At 43.8% G+C, this 14843-nt stretch overlaps 1 protein-coding gene across 8 annotated transcripts in view; it reads left to right on the top strand.

Annotated features, from left to right (window-relative positions):
* The window catches only part of MBNL1 (muscleblind like splicing regulator 1), a 45092-nt gene extending 31180 nt beyond the window's left edge, over positions 1-13912 (top strand). For 4 of the 8 annotated variants that reach the window (XM_088530483.1, XM_088530486.1, XM_088530480.1 and 1 more), the window contains 4 exons: positions 5105-5140; positions 5829-5923; positions 8861-8935; positions 10539-13912. In XM_088530483.1, the coding sequence (XP_088386609.1) occupies positions 5105-5140; positions 5829-5923; positions 8861-8917 (188 nt within the window). In that variant the 3' untranslated portion in view covers positions 8918-8935; positions 10539-13912. The remainder of the gene's footprint in view (positions 1-5104; positions 5141-5828; positions 5924-8860; positions 8936-10538) is intronic. The other 4 variants (XM_088530481.1, XM_088530479.1, XM_088530484.1 and 1 more) reach the window with 2 other exon arrangements.
* Positions 13913-14843: the final 931 nt, after the last annotated feature.

Genomic DNA, 14843 nt, shown 5'->3' with positions numbered 1-14843 from the left:
CGCGCCGCGCCGCGCTCCCGTGCCGGGATAACAACCCTTTGCTTGCAGCGCACGCGCCGGCGGCGCCGCGGTGCCGACCCCGGCGGCAGGCTCGGGACGCGCCGCCCGCTCTGCCGCGAGCGCGTGGAGCGGCGCCCGCGCGACGCTTGCTGCCCACGAGGGGCTCAGGGAGCTGCTGCGGGATCGATGCCTATGCACATGCGCGGACGTCCCGCTGGGGCAGGGCAGTCTGGTGCCATGCAGACTCGCTGCGAGCAGGACTTCCTGAGAAAGAGCACGTTGCTGATACGTTACGTGACTTTATAGCGCCATTAACACAGCAGTTAGCTCTTTGCACATGAACCTTTTATAAAATGCCACTGTCGTTCCAGGAGGTATGTAATAAAGACAAGAAATTTGGCACATCTGCACGCAAAAAATGTGAAGATGTCTACAAGTTCTGCACTTTGTAATGCAGAGTAGCTGGAGGGGGAGATAAACAAACTGAACTATTGAACCTTTACCCCAGCAAAAGATTTAAACATTTTTGATAAGTATGTGCCCAGGCATTTGGAATAGCAGCTTTTATATATAGTAGCTTTTTACCATTCTTTCTTAATGGCACAGTCTGTCATATAATCAACATAATTTAAATGGCACAGAAAGAATAGGTGCTTGATGTAGTACATGACAATCTCCTATTAAAATTCCCCAAATTCATTGCAATCACTAAAATGCATTACCAAACACAGCTTTTGCAAAGCTCGCTGGGGTCAGTCCCCCCAGTGTGGTTAGGCAAGGCCAGGCATCTAGCCCACTTGTTAAAATCCATAGGAAAGCGTGTGTGCAGTCACAGTCCACCCTGTGGCCCTGAACAACTGCACAGATTTAGGCAAAGCACTGATGTGGTCTGTGAACTATGCACATTTCCCACTTCCATTAAATCCAGGGATTGGGATGATTTCCAGAGGTACTCAACACTGCTACACTACCCTGCGGCCCTCTGAGCTTACAAACTTTGGCTAGATGTTATACACTACGATATAAATGATACAGTATTGTGTGCCTCAGACCTTGCTTGCCTTACATAACTCGCCAGGATCTTTCTTGTCAGTAATTGCCCACAAGCCTCCTCAGTTCTCACTCCGGCACATCTGTACTGCAGCCCCGTGGGGAAGTTTGCACAGCGATTCTTGGTGCTTCCTTTGAATGCTCTTGACCACCAAAGCAGTCAACAAAAGAAGGGCCAAAGTTTTCTGAGCCTCAGCTACCCCACTAATTCGGGTTTTACATTTTTCAAACAGCATCCGTTTTATCTTTCCAATAGTCTAATACCTTTCCAAAAGTTTGTGTTCTTTCCACGTTATTGCTTTTATTTTTTTCCAGCTATGCTATGAGGTAAAGGTAGCTAGCATCAAGTCCTGTTTGTGTGTTGTCATCCCATTTGGCACAGCTTTGGGAACAGAGTTTCTCTGTCCATCCCCAGAGCCCAGAAGGGAGCCCAAAGCTCAGGGGTGTCCTCCGGGCCGCTGCTGTGGAACGGGACAGGTTAGTTCATTGGAGTCTGCATTGAAGCAACATTTCCAAGTTCAGTCGCCCAGGTGTCACTCACAGTGTGTCACCGCAGGTGCCTCATCTGCTGTGTCCCAAAACATGGTAGGTCTGGAGGGCGAGGGTGCTCCCACACGCTGCGTGTTGCAGGTGTGCTTCGTGGAGGGTCTCCGCTGGACCCTCTTGTCTGTAGGGCACTTCACACTCGCTGTTTCACCCCAGCAATTTTCCATTCTGTTCCAAAAACTAGATGCCTCTTTCAAACTGTCTGCTCGTTTTGGGCTGCAGGGACATGCAAAGGCAAACGATGGGAGCATCCGTGACAGGGAATGGGTTGCATCCCTTGAGGAAACCTGTTCTGGAGGTGCTGTAGAGTTGTCCTCTGCAGCAAGGAGAGCCTGGGACCTGGGCCAGGCCAGCAGCAGGCGTGGAGAGGAGCTGGCGGCTACGGCGGGCTCGGATGCTGCTTCACCCAGGTCCATGTTTAGGGAGAAGTTGGAACACCAGAGCTGATGCACAATTCCCAGGGGGTGAATGTGAACCCTGCAGGGCTCTCGAGCCTTGTCTGCAAAGGGGGGTTTAGTTTTAAAAATTACATGACTCCTTGGCTAAAGGAGGAGCGAGTGTTTTAGCTGAAGATACAAGTGAGGATACTAATGGAATGGCTCGTGCCAGCTTTGCCGCTAGCCAGGTCACTGCAGATGCAGGTACGTGCTGCTGCTTCAGCGCGGCAGAACTCGGGTGCTCGCTGTGGGGCTCAGTGCAGCCACAGATGCTCTCCCGGAGACATTCCCGTTTAAAGGCCCCTCTCCATGGCACGTGTAAAACCGCCGTTCTCCAAAGCGCCAGGGAGGGCACGAGCGGCCCTCGCCTCTAGCTGCCCACCTAGGCGCTAGCAGCGACGCTGCCCACGGTCATACTTTGAAGTAGGATTTTGTAGACTGCGCTGATGTAAGGTATAGGCTGAGAGAAACTGTGTGAGGGGGGGAGCAAACAAACTGCTCACAGTACCAGTAAAAGTGGAATTCTCATCAAAATAGCTTGATTACACTGCAGAAATCTTCTGGTTGTGATGTTACATTCACTTAACCAAGCACACGCTTGAGTTAAAGTTCTGCCTTGTACTGAAAACGTGGGGAAGATCTGAAACAGCACATTTAGTACATTCTCATTAGTCAAAGCTTCTGAAGTCAAGATGAATATTAAAGTCATGGCAGAAATTATTTTTATTATTGGTAAGAGGATCATACAGCATTATGTGTTCATATTTGCAAGTTATTGCACCCTAGCTAGTATTCTCATTGCTGCCTTATGTTCTTTTGCTGCACTTGCCTTTCAAAACTGTGTGCACTGGTTATAAGGTTAATGTCAATAACTCAAACTCAAATTTTGAGCTCAAAAGCTTTGCAGTGACATTTCAGAGTGATTATGAGTGTCTCACTTGTTTTAGCATATAAACTTAATAATGCATGGAGTGATGTAATATTCTAGATATAATTAAGTTATATGCACAACCTTATAAATAGGGCACTTCTTTAGCAACACAAAATTCAAATATTCTTCACAACTTCACCGACACCATAGAGAAGTCATGAGTGTGATGGAGAAAATAATCTTTGCACTTTAAGCAAAATTTTCTCCATTTCTTTATCTTATAAGCAGTTCCCTTGACTTCAGCAATGATTCATTTACAGAGAAGTCAGGAAAGCTGTCCTTTTAACCCTTCTCCCTGAATATTTTCACTCTTTTCCATGACACAGAAACAGAAGCGCTACTAGAAAACGTCATTGCGCCATTTTCTTCTTATCCTTAAAGATACAGTGATGACAGTCAGTAACCTCGTCTTCAGCAGTAATAATACTGACATTTTCATTGCCTAATGCTAGAGTTAAATGCTCATGAGATTGCACAAGGCACTTACAGTACTTGGCGTCAGCTATAGCAATTTCCTGTCCCCCCGTTACTGTCACATAACGCCAAGGAAGCCGTACTGCGGTAGCTCCCACTGGTCTTCCAGAATATGTTTCTATTTTCTTGCAATCTCTGTTCCTGGATTTCAGAATTTATTCAGAATTTCTGTTGTCAGAATAAGTAGCAGTATTAATAAATCAAATGTGCACTAAATAAAAAAGCAAATCTATTATTAAAAATGGATATTCTGAAGTATAACCATTTGAATCCTTTATCTAGAATATTGAAATCAAAACTCAAAAATTCTGAATTCAGTATAAAGGAAGGCACCTTGCTTTGTAAATAAACAGAATTACTAATTTAGTGAATTTAGAATTTGACACCTTAATGTTTCAAAAACCACCATGCTCCTCTTGGCTACGTAGTTGCAATGAAGAATCCACAAGATGCAGTCACTTTATTTTTGTGTGGCCTACGGGGAACTGTAGGTTGTGAGCCCGTTGTTTCTGCAGGGCCATTAGCAAAGAATTGGTGCCATTCTCTATAGTCCAGCGGCCCAGACACCAGAGGATTTAAATATATCCTGTGGCAGGGGAAAAAAAGCCCCGCAGACGCGGGGTGCTCTGCGGCGTTGCTGTGTGCTCCTCGGGGGCTCCGCGGCGGATCCTCCCGTGTGTCCGTGTGAGGCGAGCGGGCACTGGCACAGCCAGCGGTGCCCGGGCACAGCACGAGGGACAACCCCGGGTGCCAGGTTCACCCTCCCTTTCCTTTTTGGCACATACATTCCCTAAAGATACCACAGAGGTACGAGTTGAGCTGATGATATCATACAGCCGGGTCATTGCTGTTGGTGAGGAACGGGCTGTCGGAGCCTGGGAGGTGCCTGCAACCCAAGCTAGGAAGATATTCCCTGCCAGGGGCCAGCCGGCCTCCTATGCGCCGGCAGCGAGGCCCGGAGAGGGGCAGGACGGCCTCGCTGGAGCCGCTTCGTCCTCCCTCTCCCTGCAGAGCGTGGCCATGCGCAACGCCACCCGAGCCAGGCCTGGCAACACGGCCCTCGCCATGGCCGTGCGCGATGCCCCCCGAGCTGGGCCTGGCAATGCGGCCCTCACTGTGACTGTGAGCAATGGCCACCTGAGCCTGGCCTGGCAGCGCGGCCCTTGCTGCATCCGTGTGTGACGCTGCCCGAGCGGGCGCTGCGAGGAGGCCTGGGCAGCCCTCGCTGCGGCTCTCGCGCGGCCGGAATAGGGTCAGGCGTAGCCCACTCTCACCTGAGGCAGCCGCAACTTTGAAGTGTCTTTTTGGATGAGGAAACCGAGTCAAAGACCATTACAAAGCTTGTGTCAAAGGCAAAACAGCCGATACCAAAAATTTATAAAACCAAGCTGTCATGCTAATATCTAATAGTGTTAGACTGAAATAAAGACAAACAAAATATCCCAGCACACAGTTCCCTCAGCTTTTCCCTTCGCTGGAGACTAGTTCTAATGGATCACTGTGCTATTGTATGGTTTGATTGTGCTGACAGTTACATGCCACTGTTCCCATAATAACAATTTTTCTTCTTTGTTCAAATGAAATTTCCTAATTACACGTGTGATGGGTTGTTTTAATTCTTTTCCCTTTCCAAATCCACCTTCCTGTTGCAATGCATGATGGGCAGGCTCAATATTGTGCATGACACCCGCTACAAGTGTTGGTAGGTGCCAGCTTTGTTTCTTGATTATCTTAAACCTGTGGTGCAGCTCACGGACCCTCAAAATCCACTGCTAGACTGTAACTTACAGCTCCTGTGCCAATCCAGCTCCCTTAGCCTCCTGCACTAACACCTGTCAATTAAATGCAATTGTTTTATTTAATTGACATGGATACGTAGATGTCGTTAATTTTGTGTAGTAGTTGTTTGAATTGCACATTGCTCCTTGGTGGATTTTGATTGGACTATGAGTTCCAGTGTTTAGACTATCTTGTGTTAAATAAGAGACTGTATCTTACTATAGCAACATAGAAATATACTGTCCTTCAACAAGATTAATTTTTGTGTGCAGTAAATATTTGGGTTGAATTTTTTTATAGAAAAAATGTAATTATAAGGGCATTTAAAAAAATCTGTTTTTGTATTGAAATGATTAAGCTTGTTTGTGTCAGTTTCTTGATTTGATGGTAACAAGCATTTTCCCCTTTTTTTCTCTTTCATTTTCCTTTCCTCTTTCTCCCTGGAATGTTGTCCCGCTTTGCACTGTGGTTGCATGTCACGCGCTGGCATTGGTGTGTCGGGCTTCCCGCTGTGGTAAATACCATGCTCAATGATGCTGCCACCCGTCGCTCTGGTCCCCATACTGCTACACTCTTCTGTATGTTTGCTTATATGATTTTCCTTCCGAAAGTTCCCATGGTGCACGGTGCTACGCCAGCCACTGTGTCTGCAGCAACAACATCTGCCACAAGTGTTCCCTTCGCTGCAACAGCCACAGCCAACCAGGTTTGCTAATTTACAGCTTTGTTCCTTACAGACAACTTGAAATCGGTGCTTTTAATGAGCATGGGGGTTTTGATTTTACCTCTTGTTGGCCTACACATTCTCTCTCAGATCTGCAGCGTAGCTTAATAAGCCTTTATCCATGCTCAAAAGGTGCTGCAGTTCCATTTCTGATGCTAAAAATAATGGAAAATAGAGTTTCTGACTCAGTCTTAACATTTATGGGCCGCGCTGCGTATTTCTGCTCTCACAGATGTAAAGAGAAAGGGATAATACACGGAACCCATTAGTCATTTCTATTTACATGAAGCCCACAGTTCCCCTTAATGCAGAACACCAATCAAAACCAGTAAAAAATTTGTGGAGCGGGATTACAGGATCAGAATTTTAACAGTCTGAGCATGTTCTGACTCTCTCCAGCTCTCTCAAAGGCAAAACAAAAACATTTGAGCGTGGGCCACACAGAAACACATATTAAGCCGTTGTTTCAACTTGTGATTCTTCAGGGAAGGGCTGATTGCTTTTTTCCAATACGCAAATTTCAGTTAATAAATGTGCATTAAAATCTTGTTTTATTTCTAAATAGCTATCCTAATTCTTGCCATGTTTGGATATATCTAAGGGAAAAAAAAAAAAAAAGTAATGCTTTACTAAATAAGTGAAAATCCTCCCAGAAAAGCCACAAACTGTATTCTAAAGATAAGCATTAAGGGACAGACTAGGTGCAGTTTCCACACATACCAACTGAAGCTTCACCTGAGCATAGAATTTGCCTATTTTTATTTAACTAGATTCTCAAAAATGCTGATTTCTGTAGTACATCTAGCAGAAAAATGTAACAGTAAAAACTTTCACAAGGCCTTCTGGCTTCTCTTATGAAACCAATTATTTTTGTAAGGTTTACTAGAAGGTCAGAATTGCCTTATGTCATCAACCCATCACGTTCTGGGGCTAAATGTCAGCGTTTAAGGCAAGCTGGCCCGTGCCCCGCTCCGCTGCAGCGGAGGGCTGCAGGGCTGCAGCTCTAATGGCACCACGAGGTTTGCCGCTGCAGCCAGGGCTGGATTGTCCCGGGAAGCGGCGCTGCTGGCCGGGAAGGAGCCCCTGGAGGGCTCTCCGGGCAGAGCTCCCCGTCCGCTTGGGAAGCGGCACTTTGTGCTCCTGAGAAATGTTCTACTGGGTAAGAGTCTCTCATGTTTAAACCAGCCTAAGACTTGCTTCGTATCTTGGAAAACTAGTTGATAGGAGTGATTCCTTCTGAGTAACACAGCAACCAACCGCTTGTATGCCAAAGTACCATGATATTGTACTTTATTGCACAGCACAGTTCATTAAAGTGTTTGTCTTTATGTCCTCCCTAAGTCCAGAGGCAGGAACGAGCCAACCCACAGAAAAAGAATCTTCATTTTTAACAATCTCCTCTGTCTAAATTACCATGCACTTTCCCAAGTAGATTAGAAGGAAACTTTCTGTTGTAGAATCTGACCATTTCATGCGTATCCTCCCTGGAACTTCATAACACACTTAGTAAAGGACTGCAGCCAAACCTCAATATATACATATATAACCAATATATGTATATACTATGTGAGCAATGCTGAAGTTATTTAATGCCACACAGTGCAATGTGCATGCATGCCGAAAGTCTTAGGATCTGGCCCTTCATCTTCATGGACTGGCGTTGAAGGTCCTTGGTATGTTTCGACAGCCCTGTCCCTGATGCTTCTCCACAGTTGGGTGCAGCAGCCTCTCCTGCAGCAGTAGGAAAAAATGGTATGAGAAGCTTCATTATGCTTGAAGCACCTTTCTGTAAAGTTGGCAATGTTGTAGAATTGTGTGAAGTTGCTAGGGGAGGAGAGGGCACAAGGGGTGGAAAAAAACGAGACCTGTGAGGTATTTAAATACAAATATTCCTCCGCCGTCCCTTTCTCATGTGGCTTGATTAACAGATCAGCCTCAATATCCATTAGGAAAAAAAGAATCTTCTCAAGTTTGACAGCTGTTTGTAATCATACAAATCAATTTTGTGTCATATGCCCAAGCATGTTTTCCTGTACTCGTCTATTTGCTTGCTCAGCTGGGCTCCCTGGTCCTGTTTGTAACGCAAGGTTATTGCAGTTCTTCTGATACTTGTATGCACTGCTGTTTTCCCGTGTCAAGGGCCTGGTCTGCAAGGTCCGTTTAGATTCAGCCCCGTTGATTTTAGTCTGGGTACCACATGAGAGTGTTGCCAGACGGGATCCAAAAGGGAGATGTAGAATATACACTCGGTTATATGTAATGCTTGTAATATACTGTGACTTCAATGTTTTATTGTTGATGGGACATTTCAGGAGAGCCGTGCAGTGAGTTCTGTTTGCACGAACTAACATTTTGAGAATTGTTTCGCTGATTTGGGGAGTCTTAGCTTTTCAGCTGCTCCACCGCGATGCCCTGGCGCTGCGGAAGGAGCGCACGGCTCTTCCCAACCGCCGGGTTTTCACCTGTCGTGAAGACCAAGCTCCAGGCATCGAGGTGTGGCGTTCAGAACCCGAGGCAATGAAAGCAGGGAGCGCTTCTCAAAATCAGGCTGAAACAATGTCATTATAGAATTTACCATTTTCAATGACTCACCGATATCACGGAACTTTGTGTAGGCCAACAAAAAGGGCTGTTTTCAATTACTGCACTGCATGAACTTTTGTAGATTTTAACTTCTCTTATGTTCTAAACAAACAATAATACTTATTTATATTTGTCAAATAGTACTTAACACAATGTTTTCCAGTTTTAAGTTGCTACTGTAGCACTTAAGTTGACTTTAACTTGTAGTTACAATATAAAATCCACCAACTCACAGCTGATCCTCACTTTTCTGAACTGTTGTGTTCTATAGCAAAATGCTCTGTCTCTGGGTTGGCTCATTGCACGTTATTCATTGTTTAAATTTTTTACCTGTAGATACCCATAATATCTGCCGAACATCTGACTAGCCACAAGTATGTTACACAGATGTAGACATTTTGTCATCAAACAGTAAGTTTCCAATGTGTTGTTGCTTGCAGTTGTCATGCTCTGTCTATGTGCATAATTTGTCTTTTTCAGAGACACAGTGTTTTTATTTTCTTTTTTAAAAAACTTGTAAAATATGGGGGAGCGACTGAAATCCCATTGACATGCATATTCATGACATTAGCCAGCCACAGAAATGTATGGACGGAAGCTTCACTCTAAGAAGTGTTGTCCGATTTTTCTCTTTTTTGTTTTTTTTGCAGAGTGACCGTGTTGTGAGGTTCTGGCCAGGCTCTAGCAGTCTGTGATGCAGAGCTGTTAGGCTTCACGTTAATTGGGATTTTTGCTTAAATCCTCACTGAATGGAGGTCCCATAATTAGCAGTGACCCCATTAGCTGCTGTGTTAGACCAGATGTGGGCAGTACTTTGTACATATAGAAGGAACACATTATTTGTGTAACTGCACTTCTGAATAGTGAAATCAGAGGCTCTAAAATTAGCATTTCACGTAGAGGATGGAGCGGCAGCCACTGACATGAGCCAAGGCCAGGGCTAGGAGGTAGATGGTTACATTAAGCCCTCTTCAGAAAGAACTAATTTTATATCTCCAAAAAGCCAGCATCTGTGAAATTATGGGCTTAGTCATCTCAGCCTGACTGCTCTTGAGCACAGGCTGTCACACTGTGGCACACGCAGCATTTCTGTGGCCTTGGCTACCTGGCAGAGGCACGCGGAGCACAGCCCCGCTGTGCACTTGCCTTCCCTTGCCATGAACTGGGGTTTCGGGTGGCCCCTGTCACCTTTTCGTGTTGCTGGCGTTCTTCCCACTTCAAATCTGGGTTTGTGTGCTTAAGCTTGAAAGATTTTTTCTCCTCTATCTTTCTATGAGTTTCCCATCTGTCGCTAAATTGCATCTTGTAATCAAGGCCATCAGCTGCAGCATCACCTCCCATAGGGTAGCCTGTGATTTGTGTTAATGTTCTGTCTCCTGTACTCCATTTCTGCCGTGGTATTATGGGATGGTTTGGCCAGATTGCAGTTATTATTTAAGATAAGGCTTAACTGGTTTTTCCTAGTAGGTTTAGACTACCAGTTATGCCTTTGAGCGAGGCAGGGGGGACCAGAGAAATTGCTGTACTGAGTAGGTCACTGCATAGCAAGAAGGTGTCTCGGGGCTGGAGGACCCACATATCCCTGCAGTTGTTAATGCCTCTCAGATACTGGTTGGGTCCGCAGGTTTTGCATGGCCAGTGGCAGCAGGGCCAGGGACAAGAGAGAAGCCCACGGCTTTCCCAGCAACTTGTGTGGGAATCTCTGCCTCCCGGGGTGTGCGCTTTGGAGCTGGGGGAACTGCTCCCCCAAACTGTGACACCATGGCGGTCAGTGCAGGAATACTGGGAGGACATTTCGTTTTGTGCTTTTATCACTGCGTAATTTGTCTGTGTAAAGTGAACCTTTGCTATGAGGGCATTATTTGCAGGGAAACTGTGCAGGTTTTGGTTGCAAAATTGCCCGATATTGTGACAGATTTCCCTTGTGTTGCAACTGCAAAGTTTGGGCCTATGTGGTGCTAAATGAAATCTTCAAATAAAATGCTGAAAATGGTTTCTCTTTTTCCCTTTCTAGATCATAACTAAAGAGAAAAGGACAGTGTGTTCAGGTTGAGGAAAGGAGAAGCTCATTAGCCATAATGTATATACCGTCAAGCAACACTCGGAAGCTCCCTCAGCAGTGAGACATCCACACATTGCATGTTAACAAGATGAGACAAGAACTCGGAATCACTGCACACTGTTGCCTATATACTTTGTACATTTAATTGATATTTGTGCTGAGGTGATCTTATTGTCTAAAAACTACAACATTGTCTATCTTTTCTAGCACAGAAAGTATGCATATGTACTTGAATATGCATATGTAGTCTATTTCCTACATAATCATGTATGTCACCTTGAAAAGACAGACTATGATGTAACCATAAATCTATTATGTATTGGTACGTCTGTAGACCAAGATATAATTTTTTAAAGTAAGTTTATTTCTTTCAAGGTTTACAAATAACAAAGGTGCACCTTGTATTTAAAATTGCCATTATAGATGAGAGCGTGCATGCACAGTAATTTTTGTTTAAGAGTAATATTTTTAATGTAATAGATTGTAAGAAATGGTAAGAGAGGTATCTGACAGAGATGAATGTGCCAAGCAAAACCACAACTGTGTATATTTTAAAGCACATCAATGGCTTTAAGTACCATGTTGTTAAGGATTCTCATGAAGTGCCATAGACTGTACATCAGATTAGAGTATTATTTCTGCAGTGTTATTTTCAGAGCCACATTTTCACTTACTTTACTAATCAGTCAAAGGGCACCATTCTGTTTCAAAACCAAAGCTGTCTCAGAAATGGCCAATTATTCCTTACAGTAACAGTAGGCAGCACAAGAAAGATACTCTATCCATACAAATTAACACATACTGGACATATATATAAACTATTTTAAGGCATTGTAGTGTAATATTTATGCATATTTTACTGTATAACATGATATACGAAAGGAAGAAGCCATTTCTGAGACACAGTAACAAATGTCTGAGGAACTTATTTTGCTTCTATTTATAGCCTCTGTCGAAAGTCAAAAGGACTATAAATGCTTTGCAGAGATGGGTTTCACTTTTACTTCATCAAAGTCACGCTTTAAATGGTGACTCTAAACAAAGACAAAAGAAGCACTGACATCAGATGCATGACAAACCAAAATATGAAAAAATGGAGATGTTAATTAGCATAGAAAGTGGGTGGGTTAAATACTTGGGTGAGTTTTATATGTGATTTTTTTTGTTCAGATTAACTGCTTATAGCCTTAGAAAGCCTTTACAAAATAAAAACAAACAAAAAAAATAGATGTGCATTCAAGTTTTAAGAACGGATTCATCCAAAGGAATTCCTTTTTGTGGTTTGGATGTTGCAGCTAGTAAAGGATATTTTTTGCTCTGTTCAGCAAAGTGCTGACGTGGGGCCAGGTCACTGGTGGAGTGGGGGTGGAAGAAGCGCGGGTTCGGTTGTAGAACTCTCCATACTTCCAAGTTTACTGCAAGTTTTTATGCTTGAGAGAGATGCTTTATAGTATAAGAATGATGTGTTGATTTTACTGATTGTACTGTACATCTATTAAAGCCTTAGATTATTACATTACGGGTTAAAACCCTTACCAATGTAATTTCAATCGTGTTAAGAAAGTATAGGTGACTTCACATGTTATTGTAGTTACTTAACATTATAGAATATTACTTATTTTTTCTTGTTAAAAATGTAGTTTTTATTTCTTACATTTATTAGATTGTTTTAATTTTCTATTACCAGTTGAATACCATTTCAGTTTATAGAATTTTGTTTTAATAGAGTTTACTGATGACTTTTTCAAAATACAAAAAAAAGGTAGTTTTCTTCATAACATACTCAGTTTTGAATTTACATGTAGTGTCATATGAGTATTCGTATTATTGTTAACTAAATGATTTATATTTTACTGATTTAATATTACAATGTAAGAATGTCAGTCATTGTTAGTTCTTGTCTAGTTTTCATTAAAAGAACAAAGATCTTTTATATGGATATCTTATAATTATATAATCATTGCTAAGTAAGGAGTTAAGTTGTTGCTATCGCAACAATCCTGGCAGACAATTGAGTAATATTTTGATGATTTATTTTGTTTGTAATTAGTTATTATGAGAAAATCTAGTTCCTAGATATTAGAATAAAATTTATTTTCTACTGTATCCATTTCAAATGTTAAAATATTGTTTAAATATTTTTTGAAATCCCTGAATATCAGGCCTTGTTATAAATAAGCTGCATAATCAATAGATCAAGGGACTTTTTGTTGATAATCCAAATACTCAAAGTTTACGTAACAAGAATTATAGTGTGTGTGTGCAAACTCTTGAGGGTTGATTATGCTGCAGTTTAGCATGTGGGAACGTATAGAGAGAAGGTTGACTTTTTGCACTTCTGTATATAGTCAAAAAAGAGAGAAACCTGTATAATAGTAAGATCTTATTTTGAATAAAAATGTCTATAATTACAAGGAGTTTTGTTAAGGCTAATAAAATGACAGGCTGAACAAAATTGCTTGCAAAAGTGGCACAGAGTTAGCACTCCATACCCCTTCAAAAAAGTTGCTTTGCTTTATGTGGACAGCTTGTAGTTTGCCAGGATTTTTTCAGCTGGAAAGATATGCCATCCTTCCAAGATCTCATGACTGACAAAAGCTCCACTGGTTCAAATCTGCCTGAAAATCATTAATTTTAAAAAAAAAGGAAAAAAAAAAGAAAAAGAAAAAAAAACAGGTACTTCAAACCATCAAGGTGAAATCATGGATCAAATATTCCGTACATTATTCAAAAACTACTGCATGTTTAAAGTATCAAAAAACTATATTAAAGATATATACTATTCAAAACAGTTTCTGACAATTTCAGTGGTTTATTGTTCACAAAAAAAAAAAAATCCTTCAAAACAAATACTGACTTTCACAAAAGAGTCAAATCATGAACAGGCAAACCAAACAGCACACCGTAGCTGTAGTTGTTATGTGATTATTTTTTATTGCTGTAGTGGTCCTGTTCTTTTAGCAGGTGAAAAGAAAAACCCTCTGGAGTTTTACTGTTTTAATTAAAAACATTCAAGAAACCTTGTCCTTATGTATGCCAAAGCTGGAAGGATAAAGAGATTTGGCCATTATTTTATCTGGTATCTCCAGTATTCACACTGAATAATTATTAAAGTTGCACTTACTTGCAACCCTGCAACTTTCATCTGCTGAAAGGACAGATGTGCTTGGTTTTACTATTATGTAATCACAGACTTTTTGCTTGTAGTTGCTCCAAATTATGTACTCTGTCCTGGGCTGCAATTTGTTTTTATGCTTATTTTATTATTACCGCTATAGTTGACCTTGCTGTATGGAAAAAATAAAGTGAAATTGCCCTAATAAAAAGTTCTCCTTCTTAATTACACCTCTCTATGCCAGGTTTAGGAAGCTCCACCACTTTCTTTTGCATGCATTTTTTGTTTTATTCACATATATGCATAACTGAAGGGACATCATTTATTTCAGGGAAAAAAAAAAGCTGTCTACCAGACTTGTTCTCACAGATGAGCCAAGGATGGGTAATTCCAGCTGAATCTGCGTGCTGCGGGTGGAGGTTTCCGCCTGCCTGCGGCAACTTGGGTTCCCGTGCGAGTCCCGTGCGCGGCAGCGCTGCCCAGAGCAGCTGCCCTCTGCGCCCGGGTGAGCGCAGGGGCCAGCAAAGGTGAAACATTTTCTTGCCGAAAAGCCCTGTTACCTGCCCAGAAAACCCGCAGAACGGCCGTGCAGGCGGCGCCGCCGGGGAACGCAGCGCGCGGAGCGGAGCGGGACCGGCCTCCGGCACCGGCGCAGCCTCGCTCTGCAGCAAGGCTCCCCCGAGCCCCGGGGAATCGCTGCGCTTAGACCCGCGGTCCTGCTTCCAGAGGGTGCTTCTCCCCGGTGCGCGTTCCCGGAGCGCTGGGTGCCCTCTGGGAAGGCAGCCAGAGGGGCGGCCTCGCGCTGCCATCGTGGCTGGGCGCTGGTGGCTGTGCGGGGCGTGCTCGGGTGCGCTGGCTGCGCTGGTGCAGCGCCCGCAGCGCCGGGCAGCGAGGGAGCCCCGGGCAGTGCCGCGCTGCTCCGGCAGGAGGGGCCCGCGCCGCCGCTGCAAGCGCCTGGAGCTCCTGCCTGGAGCTGGTGCCGGGAGATAGTGCCCAGAGCGCACCCGGAGCGTGCCCAGAGCTCATGCCTGGAGCTGGAGCCTGGAGATAGTGCCCAGAGCGCACCCAGAGCGCACTCGGAGCTCCTGCCTGGAGCTGGTGCCTGGAGATAGTACCAGAGCGCACCCGGAGCGTGCCCAGAG

This window comes from Tinamus guttatus, unplaced genomic scaffold, assembly GCF_059628265.1.
Source record: "Tinamus guttatus ecotype Peru unplaced genomic scaffold, ASM5962826v1 Tinamus_guttatus_pri_ptg000376l, whole genome shotgun sequence".
Classification (NCBI taxonomy): Eukaryota; Metazoa; Chordata; class Aves; order Tinamiformes; family Tinamidae; genus Tinamus; species Tinamus guttatus.
The sequence above is the reverse complement of the archived record's forward strand: the minus strand, read 5'-3'. Positions and strand labels throughout refer to the sequence as shown.